The sequence below is a fragment of the Ylistrum balloti genome, unplaced genomic scaffold (genome assembly GCF_031769215.1).
Source record: "Ylistrum balloti isolate Yb309-2 unplaced genomic scaffold, AGI_CSIRO_Ybal_v1 Utg371242, whole genome shotgun sequence".
NCBI lineage: Eukaryota > Metazoa > Mollusca > Bivalvia > Pectinida > Pectinidae > Ylistrum > Ylistrum balloti.
The window spans coordinates 420,451-434,863 of record NW_026782672.1 but is presented as its reverse complement, the minus strand read 5'-3'; the positions used below and the strand labels follow the sequence as shown (position 1 = coordinate 434,863).

General features: G+C 34.9%; 2 protein-coding genes across 2 annotated transcripts in view; one reads left to right on the top strand and one right to left on the bottom strand.

The window, feature by feature from the left end:
- LOC132561612 (MORN repeat-containing protein 1-like) overlaps nucleotides 1-1,705 on the top strand; it is a 61,794-nt gene extending 60,089 nt beyond the window's left edge. The window contains exon 15 of the mRNA XM_060226311.1: nucleotides 1,610-1,705. Within this exon, the coding sequence (XP_060082294.1) occupies nucleotides 1,610-1,694 (85 nt within the window). The 3' untranslated portion in view covers nucleotides 1,695-1,705. The remainder of the gene's footprint in view (nucleotides 1-1,609) is intronic.
- Nucleotides 1,706-3,261: 1,556 nt separating this feature from the next.
- On the bottom strand, nucleotides 3,262-3,648 carry LOC132561611 (uncharacterized). Its single transcript, XM_060226310.1, has one exon. The coding sequence runs from the start codon at nucleotides 3,646-3,648 to the stop codon at nucleotides 3,262-3,264; it is 387 nt and encodes a 128-aa protein (XP_060082293.1).
- Between the last annotated feature and the right edge of the window lie 10,765 nt (nucleotides 3,649-14,413).

Genomic DNA, 14,413 nt, shown 5'->3' with positions numbered 1-14,413 from the left:
ATTAGAAATTTGTCAATTGACAGGTCCTCTCCACATGTAATTAGAATTTTGTTAGTTGACAGGTCCTGCCCACTTGTAATTAGAAATTTATTGGTGGACAGGTCCTCCCCACATGTAATTAGAATTTTGTCAATTGACAGGTCCTCCCCACATGTAATTAGATATTTATCAGTGGACAGGTCCTCTCCACATGTAATTAGAATTTTGTTAGTTGACAGGTCCTCTCCACATGTAATTAGAATTTTGTCAATTGACAGGTCCTCGCCACATGTAATTAGAATTTTGTTAGTTAACAGGTCCTCACCACATGTAATTAGAAATTTATCAGTGGACAGGTCCTCCCCACATGTAATAAGAAGTTTGTTAGTTGACAGCTCCTCCCCACATGTAATTAGAAATTTGTCAATTGACAGGTCCTCCCCACATGTAATTAGAAATTTGTCAATTGACAGGTCCTCCCCACATGTAATTAGAATTTTGTTAGTTGACAGGTCTTCCCCACATGTAATTAGAAATTTGTCAATTGACAGGTCCTCTCCACATGTAATTAGAATTTTGTTAGTTGACAGGTCCTGCCCACATGTAATTAGAAGTTTGTTAGTTGATAGGTCCTCTCCACATGTAATTAGAAATTTATTGGTGGACATGTCCTCCCCACATGTAATTAGAATTTTGTCAATTGACAGGTCCTCCCCACATGTAATTAGATATTTATCAGTGGACAGGTCCTCTCCACATGTAATTAGAATTTTGTTAGTTGACAGGTCCTCTCCACATGTACTTAGAATTTTGCCAGTTGACAGTTCCTCGCGACATGTAATTAGAATTTTGTTAGTTAACAGGTCCTCCCCACATGTAATTAGAAATTTATCAGTGGACAGGTCCTCTCCACATTTAATTAGAATTTTGCCAGTTGACAGGTCCTCGCCACATGTAATTAGAATTTTGTCAATTGACAGGTCCTCCCCACATGTAATTAGAATTTTGTCAATTGACAGGTCCTCCCCACATGTAATTAGAAATTTATCAGTGGACAGGTTCTCTCCACATGTAATTAGAATTTTGTTAGTTGACAGATACATTTCAGATGTAGTTTAAAATTTGCCAGTTGACAGGTCCTACCCACATGTAATTAGAAATTTGTCAGTTGACAAGTCCAAACAAGTAATCCTTCAGATTTTTTATCAATTTATTGACAGGTCCTCCTTCATATATTGATTTAGAAATAATTACATGTATTGACAGATTTATCTCTGAATTTATGAAACATTTGTGTATTGACATGTCCTTTTTTCAGGTATTAGAAATTGGCCATTTGACACAGGTCTATTCAAATTAATATCAGAGATTTACAGGCAAATTCTATCTTAATAGAGGGGTTATAATTGCATGGTTTAAATATCATATAAATTGAAATGTATCTATAACATTCTGCTTATAAAATGCCTATGTATATATAAAATCAGATACAGTTAATTTTTACAGAAATTGACAGTAATTAAATGTGGTGTTGGCATTTTACTGTGTGTGCTGTTGTTTAAACTGAGCTGGCTTTGTGTAATTAACAGACCAGTATATCAACACTGATCATTTGTTGGTTCTATTACAGGTGGGATACATCACGACATATTGCTGCTGCCATGCAGAGATCTGAGTCTATTACCAGTCTTGGAACTCCATCACTAGTACAATAACAATAACAGTTACCTCCCTTAGACTCTACATGTTAAGTCTGTCATGGATCGAGATAAATTCACCAACAGTGTCTTTTTACTCTGATTCCTGCATTATTCGTTTCTGTTGAGAAATCTCTCGGAATTTGCTGCTGTCAACGAGTTTTCACTGATATGCAAACCTTATGTGCCAAGTTAAAGCTATAAATGTAATGAGTATTTATTAACCTCCCATTCATTTATTATACTGTACAGGTATATAGTTTGCACACGATCCAATTAGTACCTGCAATATTTACTTACCTGTGGGAACAAGGGAAATACTCTGACATTGATGCTGCTATTTGTTTGTTTATTGATGTTTATATAAGTAATTATTGTTTACCTACATTTTTTGGATGAAATGTAGACAAACTTAGATTTCTTTTTATTTTCTAACTGACATGATCTGAGGGCTCATTATGGCATTAGACTGTGAATGTTGATTTTGTTAAAAAGAAATTTGTCTATGAATATTTACAAGTCTTCAATATTACCTCATCTCTGTCTGTGATTATCTCACATGTTGGTTCAAGCATTTTCTTAATCTCATTTTAATTTATCTTAAATGATGATTTAAAATAATCCAATGTAGTTTATAATCATGACTATCAAGAAGGTGACACATACTTGGTGTATCAAAATATATCATGTTGTCTAGGAACTTTGTTTGCATGCAAGGACATCTCCAGGGAAAGTGGAGTGTCACTTTCTAAAATTACATTCCAAGTCCACCAGGGTTATGCCCCTTCCTTTGTGATTGAAGAGAGATTGAGTTACTAGCTTGTAATACTCTGTCATGAATTTTGTGCTATTTTTAGGTGAATTGATCATGAATTTCTATCAGCATTAAATAATGTTTAACAATTTAGCATCAATTTCAGTTAAATGTCATTTTTATTTTAAAACTGATTTAGTAATTTTATGTCAAATAGTATGTTTTGAAGCATCATTTTAGCTGTACCCTACTTGTACAAAAATAAGTTAGTTTTATTTGATATTCAATATTTTCTGTTGATTTATTCTTTGTTGATTTTTCTCTCTAAATATTTGCTGTTATTTTCTCTCTACACATTTGCTGTTATTTTCTCTCTACACATTTGCTGTTATTTTCTCTCTGCACATTTGCTGTTATTTTCTCTCTAAATATTTGCTGTTATTTTCTCTTAAGTAAAATTTAAATTCCTTTTTGTTACCTCCTGTCACATCACCTACATCAAAACTTATATCTTATTTAAACTAACATGACCAGTGTTTAAACAGGAACAGTGCCCAAACACTTTTGATATTTTCTGTTTCATTGAACAAAAAGACCAATTTGTCCACACGTGATGCATGGTGATTATGGGGTGTATAGACACTTTATTAACTCTAATAAGAAAACTGTCCTGATTTCCATAATATCAGAATCCAGCAGAAGTGATAACTATCAAAATAAATTTGGGTTCCTGTAAAAGTTTGCACTCTTAATTTTTTTTTACCCTGAAGTAATGAACATAAAATATCTGTTTAAAAAAAGGTATTTCATCAAGTGTGGATTTGACATATTTTACAAAATACTTTTGAAACCAAAATGGTGGTCCTCATTTCCTCCATAGTGATCCATGCTGATCCATAGTGATTCATGCTGATCCATAGTGATCCATGCTGATCCATGCTGATCCATAGGGATCCATGCTGATCCATGCTGATCCATAATGATCCATGCTGATCCATAATGATCCATGCTGATCCATAGGGATCCATGCTGATCCATGCTGATCCATGCTGATTCATAGTGATCCATAATGATCCATATTGATCCATAGTGATCCATGCTGATCCATAATGATCCATGCTGATCCATGCTGATCCATAGTGATCCATGCTGATCCATAGTGATCCATGCTGATCCATGCTGATCCATAGTGATCCATGCTGATCCATGCTGATCCATGATTTCAGGCACAATTTTTTGACAAATGGTTTTTGTGTAGGAAAGGTTTGAATATTGTTATATATAATGACATAACAACAACAACATTGTAAATATTTGATATTTTAATGGAGTGTTTGAGGAAAGGTTCAGACTTAGATCAACCGCTTTTGATTAAACAACAGCTGTGTGTAATTCTAAAATAGCTGACAATATTCATGACATAACCTATCAAAGTATACAAAAACAGTAATTGAAATTATTTATAATTATTCAGATTAAAATAACAAAAAGCAATATTTTGTTTCAAAGACTGGTCAGGTGAGTCTATATATAAATGTTGTTACATATTTTTAATATATTCAATTATTTATGTAAACGAAGTGTTAAAAGTTTTGTTGGTTTTTATTACATTTTCTATTTATTGTGAGAGAGATATTTATAGGTACATGGTTTTCTAGATGTATTGGACAAACTTATCTATAACCATATAGGTAATTTTTGGGAATAATATTACCATAGTTATTCTTAAATGAAATAATATGTTTTAATTTATATTGCATATCAGAAATAGTTCTATGTTAAGTCAATGTATACCTACCTTACCTTTTATCATGTGATGTACATAATTTGTAATTATCTCCCTTTGACCATTGGAGGTGTACATAACATGAGACACCTGACACAGGTGGACTGTCATTCACAAGGTCTGTCACTATCTGTACAACATTAAAAAGCAAATGGTATCATTTATAGAATTCACTCTTCATATTTTCATCAATGTCCCAAATTTACTTTAATGCCAAAACTAGGAATTTTACTGATCATCAAAGTTTGTATTGCTTCTAAAACAGCCTAAAGCCAAAACAAAAAACAAAAAAACAAAAACAAAAAAAACCACACACACACAAAATACCAATCATTGTCTTTTTAAGATAAATTTTCTTACACAGGAAGTGTGACATTTATTTAGATTTGCTGTAGGTGATATATGTGAGCACAGTTACTTAAGAGAAAGGCTGGAGGGAGTTTGTCATCATCAGTCACTAATTCTACACTTTATTATTATCTCACATCATTACACCACTTTTTATTCCGAGACAAACAGGAAACAAGAAAAAATAGCTTTAGTATAAATGTTTAAATACTTGCTAATGTATGACTAATTCAAGCTGGTTCCAGCCAGGTGTGACAAAGCTCATTAGGCGTCTTAACAGTACAACTCAACAGTAAATTATCAATGTCTCCTGCGATCGAGTCAAATCTATCATGTGCATCCAACCGTGTATGCTAAATATTTAATTATCAAATTCTTCTTTGGGGCAATCATTTACAAAATGTACAATCAATTCCTTACCTACCGAAAAAAAGTACATTATTGATGAATGAGATTGTTTTTTAGGCACTGTCGAGACAGGTTAGAAGTAAACTGTGGCCTTGAAGAGAATCTATACGTAGGTAGGTATAGGTAGGCAACACTATATAGTTTATTTTGGTATAAATTAATGTTTGGTTTTATAGTACTTGGCAGATATTTTCATTATATGAATTATTATTATGTAAATTGCTCCATTTTCGTAAAGGATATTCATTTTTTGTGATGTATAAATGCAATGTACATATCATATCACTTAGACCTTTATTTGAAGGAAACTACTACCTGTGATATTACTTATATGTATTGTAGATGTCTTTTTGTGATACATTATTTATATATCGATATACTGATCCATTACATGGATTATTATGTAGAATCATGTACTTTTCAGTAAATATGTTGCATGTATATGCCAGTGTGTTAAATGGAATTTCACTATTTGTCTGTATGATAGCATTACCTCTGTGAGAAACAGAATCTTAAACTTGTGATTAGAATCAATATACCTGATGTGCCTGATTGATATAATTGTCCCTGTGAGAAACAGAATATGAAAAGATTTCATTGGTTTACATCAGTGTTGATAAAAATGTGAGAAACAACATTACACTGCTGTACTTTGATACAGACCTAGAAACAGAGTTTGGACTCCTGGCCTTCAGTTATATGTTTTATGTGATAAACAGATTTAATTCGTCTCTGACTTTGAGTTTCAGTTAAACACACAATACTGTACTAGTAAGGTGTGAGGCAGAATTCCTTCTGTTATATATACTTCTGATCTTTGAATTCTTCATATTAAATGTATGCCATGTGATAAAACTGTGGCAATACTGCTGTTTATGTATGAGACAGATATGGAAAAGTAGAATTTTCCACTGTTGCTTGTTATAAATCATAAATATTTTATATAAAAGGGCAAATGTTTTCCCCATATTTATATTTATATTGAATTTATCCTTTTTTTTTTTTTTTGCTTTGTAGTAAAAGGTATATGTTTATCTCAGCTGTGTTGGATTTTTTCTGTAAATCTCTTTTCTGTATTACAAACTCACACAAGCGATGCATTTCAAACACCAACAGCAGAGTACATTTTTAGCATACATGTATAAATATTTTGGTGCATAATTCATAATCAACATGGATGACACAGCTTTTTAGCCCACCATTATCACATCGTTTGTTCTTTCGTCCATCCCTCTGTCAACAAGTTTTGTTATTGCCATTTCTCGAGAAGTACTGGATGGATTTTCTTAATTTTCATATGTAGCTTTTCCTTGGTCTCTAGTTGTATCTGTTCGATTTTGGAACTGATCAGAGAAACAAAATGGCCAGCATGTGGCCATCTTTGATTTTGGTTTTGAAAGTTCCTTAACACTATTCCTTGAGATCTTTCTCAAATTTCATGTGTAGGTTCCTCTTGTTCCGTAGTTGTTCCTGCTTGATTTTGAAACTGATCAGAAAAAAAATGGCTGACAAGTGGCCATCTTGGATTTTGCCTAGTAAAGTTTTTTATCATTATTTCTTAAGAAGTACTGAATAGATCTCTCTCAAATTTCATATGTAGGTTCTCAGGTTCCCCTTGTTCTGTAGTTGTGCCCGTTTGATTTTGGCACTGATTAGGAAAAAAAATTGACTATTAGGTGACAATCTTGGATTTGGCAGTTAAAGATTATCATCATTATTTCTGCAAAGGAATGTTCATATTTCTTGTAATTAACAGCAAAAACACAGCAGAGAAGTGAAAAAAGGGAAAAGATCCAACTTTCAAATGACAAATAAAGATCAAACAACTGTGAGCACAATTATCCCTCTGGGATCTCTTGTTTGGATGATATCTTGTAATATGTGTTAGCTTCACTAGCATGATATATAAGTTGTTTGAGATTTTCAAAACTGACCTGTACGACTTTGAATATAGGTGAAGGTCATTACTTTTATGAAGATATCAGACAAATATCATGCTTCTGGGTATTTTGGTTAATCAGAAGAAGTTGCTTTAATAGTTTGTTAATATAACAAATTTGACCTCTGTGACCTTGAATGTCGTTCATTTCTTTTCGCAAATTTTGTCGGACTTCATCCTAACAGTCCACCAGCCAAATACCATGATATTTGATCTGTTGGTTATCAAGAAGTTGTTTACATAAAAAATTTGATGCAAGATGAACAAACAGATGACAGGAGACAATGGAGGTGAATGAAGACATAACCTCTTGTGGCCCATCGGGCAAGGTGTACTAACAATGGGAACGTTTAGCCAATTATGGCAAAATGTGATGGGTGTTATAACACTGATAACAGGGAAGTTATGTGATGGGTGTTATTACACTGATAACAGGGTAGTTATGTGATGGGTGTTATAACCCTGATAACAGGGCAGTTATGTGATGGGTGTTATTACACTGATAACAGGGTAGTTATGTGATGGATATTATAACCCTGATAACAGGGCAGTTATGTGATGGGTGTTATTACACTGATAACAGGGTAGTTATGTGATGGGTGTTATTACACTGATAACAGGGTAGTTATGTGATGGGTGTTATAACACTGATAACAGGGAAGTTATGTGATGGGTGTTATTACACTGATAACAGGGTAGTTATGTGATGGGTGTTATAACCCTGATAACAGGGCAGTTATGTGATGGGTGTTATTACACTGATAACAGGGTAGTTATGTGATGGATATTATAACCCTGATAACAGGGCAGTTATGTGATGGGTGTTATTACACTGATAACAGGGTAGTTATGTGATGGGTGTTATTACACTGATAACAGGGTAGTTATGTGATGGGTGTTATAACCCTGATAACAGGGCAGTTATGTGATGGGTGTTATTACACTGATAACAGGGTAGTTATGTGATGGATATTATAACCCTGATAACAGGGCAGTTATGTGATGGGTGTTATTACACTGATAACAGGGTAGTTATGTGATGGGTGTTATTACACTGATAACAGGGTAGTTGTGTGATGGGTGTTATTACACTGATAACAGGGTAGTTATGTGATGGGTGTTATTACACTGATAACAGGGTAGTTATGTGATGGATGTTATAAAACTGATAACAGGGTAGTTATGTGATGGGTGTTATAACACTGACAACAGGGTAGTTATGTGATGGGTGTTATTACACTGATAACAGGGTAGTTGTGTGATGGGTGTTATTACACTGATAACTTGTAGTTATGTGATGGATGTTATAAAACTGATAACATGGTAGTTATGTGATGGGTGTTATTACACTGATAACAGGGTAGTTATGTAATGTGTGTTATAACACTGATAACAGGGTAGTTATGTGATGGGTGTTATTACACTGATAACAGGGTAGTTATGTTATGTGTGTTATATTACTGATAACATGTAGTTATGTGATGGGTGTTATTACACTGATAACAGGGTAGTTATGTAATGTGTGTTATACCACTGATAACAGGGTAGTTATGTGATGGATATTATAACCCTGATAACAGGGCAGTTATGTGATGGGTGTTATTACACTGATAACAGGGTAGTTATGTGATGGGTGTTATTACACTGATAACAGGGTAGTTATGTGATGGGTGTTATAACCCTGATAACAGGGCAGTTATGTGATGGGTGTTATTACACTGATAACAGGGTAGTTATGTGATGGATATTATAACCCTGATAACAGGGCAGTTATGTGATGGGTGTTATTACACTGATAACAGGGTAGTTATGTGATGGGTGTTATTACACTGATAACAGGGTAGTTGTGTGATGGGTGTTATTACACTGATAACAGGGTAGTTATGTGATGGGTGTTATTACACTGATAACAGGGTAGTTATGTGATGGATGTTATAAAACTGATAACAGGGTAGTTATGTGATGGGTGTTATAACACTGACAACAGGGTAGTTATGTGATGGGTGTTATTACACTGATAACAGGGTAGTTGTGTGATGGGTGTTATTACACTGATAACTTGTAGTTATGTGATGGATGTTATAAAACTGATAACATGGTAGTTATGTGATGGGTGTTATTACACTGATAACAGGGTAGTTATGTAATGTGTGTTATAACACTGATAACAGGGAAGTTATGTGATGGGTGTTATTACACTGATAACAGGGTAGTTATGTTATGTGTGTTATATTACTGATAACATGTAGTTATGTGATGGGTGTTATTACACTGATAACAGGGTAGTTATGTAATGTGTGTTATACCACTGATAACAGGGTAGTTATGTGATGGGTTTTATAACACTGATAACAGGGTAGTTATGTGATGGGTGTTATAATACTGATAACATGTAGTTATGTGATGGGTGTTATTACACTCATAACAGGGTAGTTATGTGATGGGTGTTATAACACTGATAACAGGGTAGTTATGTTATGGATTTTATAACACTGATAGCAAGGTAGTTATGTGATGGGTGTTATTATACTGATAACAGGGTAGTTATGTAATGTGTGTTATACCACTGATAACAGGGTAGTTATGTGATGGATATTATAACACTGATAACAGGTTAGTTATGAGATGGATATTATAACACTGATAACAGGGTAGTTATGTGATGGGATTTATAACACTGATAACAGAGTAGTTATGTGATGGGTGTTATTACACTGATAACAGGGTAGTTATGTTATGGATTTTATAACACTGATAACAAGGTAGTTATGTGATGGGTGTTATTATACTGATAACAGGGTAGTTATGTAATGTGTGTTATACCACTGATAACAGGGTAGTTATGTGATGGATATTATAACACTGATAACAGGTTAGTTATGAGATGGATATTATAACACTGATAACAGGGTAGTTATGTGATGGGATTTATAACACTGATAGCAGAGTAGTTATGTGATGGGTGTTATAACTCTGATAACAGGGTAGTTATGTGATAGATGTTATTACACTGATAACAGGGCAGTTATGTGATGGGTGTTATTACACTGATAACAGGGTAGTTATGTAATGTGTGTTATAACCCTGATAACAGGGTAGTTATGTGATGGGTGTTATAACCCTGATAACAGGGTAGTTATGTGATGGATATTATAACCCTGATAACAGGGCAGTTATGTGATGGGTGTTATTACACTGATAACAGGGTAGTTATGTAATGTGTGTTATAACCCTGATAACAGGGCAGTTATGTGATGGGTGTTATTACACTGATAACAGGGTAGTTATGTAATGTGTGTTATAACCCTGATAACAGGGTAGTTATGTGATGGGTTTTATTACACTGATAACAGGCTAGTTATGTAATGTGTGTTATAACACTGATAACAGGGTAGTTATGTGATGGGTGTTATAACCCTGATAACAGGGTAGTTATGTGATGGGTGTTATAACCCTGATAACAGGGCAGTTATGTGATGGGTGTTATTACACTGATAACAGGGTAGTTATGTAATGTGTGTTATAACCCTGATAACAGGGTAGTTATTTGATGGGTGTTATAACACTGATAACAGGGTAGTTATGTGATGGGTTTTATTACACTGATAACAGGGTAGTTATGTGATGGGTGTTATAACTCTGATAACAGGGCAGTTATGTGATGGGTGTTATAACACTGACAACAGGGTAGTTATGTGATGGGTGTTATTACATTGATAACAGGGTAGTTATGTGGTGAAATGAACTATTGTGTCACTAGCATTTGTTTTCTAGCTAAACATTGTATTCTAGCTTGTCTTGTATCAAACAAATTTTGTATGTATTCATGGTATTTTGATTGAAAAGTTTACTTGATCTTACAACCACATCAATAATATGATGTGTATTTACAATCTATCTATCCAGAGTCCCAACAGACAACAACATCGTAAAATCATCAACAATTCTGTGTTACAGTACGTTTTATAAAACAAGTATAACCATACTTTTCCAAAAACTACCACTTACGAAAGTCTGCTATCAGACTATTTTACAGGAACATATTGAAAACTTTAAACAAAAGATTATCAGAGAAAATCATAATCACAAAAGTTGAATCTAAACTGAATGAAAAACTTGTAAAAATGATTCATACAGAAGGAATGTTAAAGAGACTATAAAAGTTTTAACACGACATGGGATGAGTGATAAACTGCCAGGTTTATATATATAGTCTGTCACACAGGTGAGCAGAAACTGCAATAGCCAACAACATTTACTTACCTACATATTTGATATAGCTTATCAATGAAATTATCAGTGAATTCGATGATTTCAACAAAAATATCTATTAGCAGAGAAATAGTATCATTTGTCCATTTATATTGATTAAAATGATGTAAAATTATTTCACTCTAATAATGGCCTACCTCTTCCCATCTGTTCTAATGTAGATAAAGGTACTTCAATCTGACCTACCTCTTCCCATCTATTCTAATGTTGGTACAGGCACATCAATCTGACCTACCTCTTCCCATCTGTTCTAATGTAGGTACAGGTACATTAATCTGACCTACCTCTTCCCATCTGTTCTAATGTAGATACAGGTACATCAACCTACCTCTTCCCATCTGTTCTAATGTAGATACAGGTACATCAATCTGACCTACCTCTTCCCATCTGTTCTAATGTTGGTACAGGTACATCAATCTGACCTACCTCTTCCCATCTGTTCTCATGTACATACAGGTACATCAACCTACCTCTTCCCATCTGTTCTAATGTAGATACAGGTACATCAATCTGACCTACCTCTTCCCATCTGTTCTCATGTACATACAGGTACATCAACCTACCTCTTCCCATCTGTTCTAATGTAGGTACAGGTACATCAACCTACCTCTTTCCATCTGTTCTAATGTAGATACAGGTACATCAACCTACCTCTTCCTATCTATTATTATATAGGTACAGGTACATCAATCTGACCTACCTCTTCCCATCTGTTCTAATGTAGATACAGGTACATCAACCTACCTCTTCCCATCTGTTCTAATGTAGATACAGGTACATCAATCTGACCTACCTCTTCCCATCTGTTCTAATGTAGATACAGGTACATCAATCTGACCTACCTCTTCCCATCTGTTCTCATGTACATACAGGTACATCAACCTACCTCTTCCCATCTGTTCTAATGTAGGTACAGGTACATCAACCTACCTCTTTCCATCTGTTCTAATGTAGATACAGGTACATCAATCTGACCTACCTCTTCCCATCTGTTCTAATGTAGATACGGGTACATCAACCTACCTCTTCCTATCTATTATTATATAGGTACAGGTACATCAACCTACCTCTTCCCATCTGTTCTAATGTAGATACAGGTACATCAACCTACCTCTTCCCATCTGTTCTAATGTAGATACAGGTACATCAACCTACCTCTTCCCATCTGTTCTAATGTAGATACAGGTACATCAATCTGACCTACCTCTTCCCATCTGTTCTAATGTAGATACAGGTACATCAACCTACCTCTTCCCATCTGTTCTAATGTAGATCAAATCTGACCTACCTCTTCCCATCTGTTCTAATGTAGATACAGGTACATCAACCTACCTCTTCCTATCTATTATTATATAGGTACAGGTACATCAACCTACCTCTTCCCATCTGTTCTAATGTAGATACAGGTACATCAACCTACCTCTTCCCATCTGTTCTAATGTAGATACAGGTACATCAATCTGACCTACCTCTTCCCATCTGTTCTAATGTAGATACAGGTACATCAATCTGACCTACCTCTTCCCATCTGTTCTCATGTACATACAGGTACATCAACCTACCTCTTCCCATCTGTTCTAAAGTAGATACAGGTACATCAATCTGACCTACCTCTTCCCATCTGTTCTAATGTAGATACAGGTACATCAACCTACCTCTTCCTATCTGTTCTAATGTAGATACAGGTACATCAATCTGACATACCTCTTCCCATCTGTTCTAATGTAGATACAGGTACATCAATCTGACCTACCTCTTTCCATCTGTTCTAATGTAGATACAGGTACATCAATCTGACCTACCTCTTCCCATCTGTTCTAATGTAGATACAGGTACATCAATCTGACCTACCTCTTCCCATCTGTTCTAATGTAGATACAGGTACATCAATCTGACCTACCTCTTCCCATCTGTTCAAATGTAGATACAGGTACATCAACCTACCTCTTCCCATCTGTTCAAATGTAGATACAGGTACATCAATCTGACCTACCTCTTCCTAACTGTTCTAATGTAGATACAGGTACATCAACCTACCTCTTCCCATCTGTTCTAATGTAGATACAGGTACATCAATCTGACCTACCTCTTCCCATCTATTCTAATGTAGGTACAGGTACATCAACCTACCTCTTCCTATCTGTAATAATGTAGGTACAGGTACATCAACCTACCTCTTCCTATCTGTTCTAATGTAGATTCAGGTACATCAACCTACCTCTTCCCATCTGTTCTAATGTAGATACAGATACATCAATCTGACCTACCTCTTCCCGTCTGTTCTGATGTAGATACAGGTACATCAATCTGACCTACCTCTTCCCATCTATCCTAATGTAGGTGCAGGTACATCAACCTACCTCTTCCCATCCGTTCTAATGTAGGTACAGGTACATCAACCTACCTCTTCCCATCTGTTCTAATGTAGATACAGGTACATCAATCTGACCTACCTCTTCCCATCTGTTCTAATGTAGGTATAGGTACATCAACCTACCTCTTCCTATCTGTAATAATGTAGGTACAGGTACATCAACCTACCTCTTCCTATCTGTAATAATGTAGATACAGGTACATCAACCTGACCTACCTCTTCCCATCTGTTCTAATGTAGATACAGGTACATCAACCTGACCTACCTCTTCCCATCTATTCTAATGTAGGTACAGGTACATCAATCTGACCTACCTCTTCCCATCTATTCTAATGTAGGTACAGGTACATCAATCTGACCTACCTCTTCCCATCTGTTCTAATGTTTATGATAATGATCAGGCCAATTTTCATTAACAATTGAAGGGACATATCTCAGTAACAATTGATGAGAACAATTCCAAGTAACATTTGATAAGGAGAAGTCTCAGTAACAAATGATAACAATTTTTAATAACAGCTGAGAAGGAAAGTTCTTGGTAACAATTGCAAGGTCAATTCTCAGTTAACAAATGATGAGGATAAGTTTGGGTCAGAACTGACAAGCTTCACTCACAGTGCATATTAAGTGAAAAACCAAGGTTTGGATTAGGAAGTAAAATCCAGTATCATATGGAAGAGAACAAAATTCTAAACATTTTTTAAAAATTTTCTTTCTACTTGATTAGGAAAGTGTAATTTGAATAGATTCTTAAATAAAATACACTTTTACACAAAGCACTAATTAGGCTCTCCAAAGAGAACGTTTTAGAAAGGATGTCATGTGTTTGCAAAATAGAGAACCTTGGTTTGTGCAA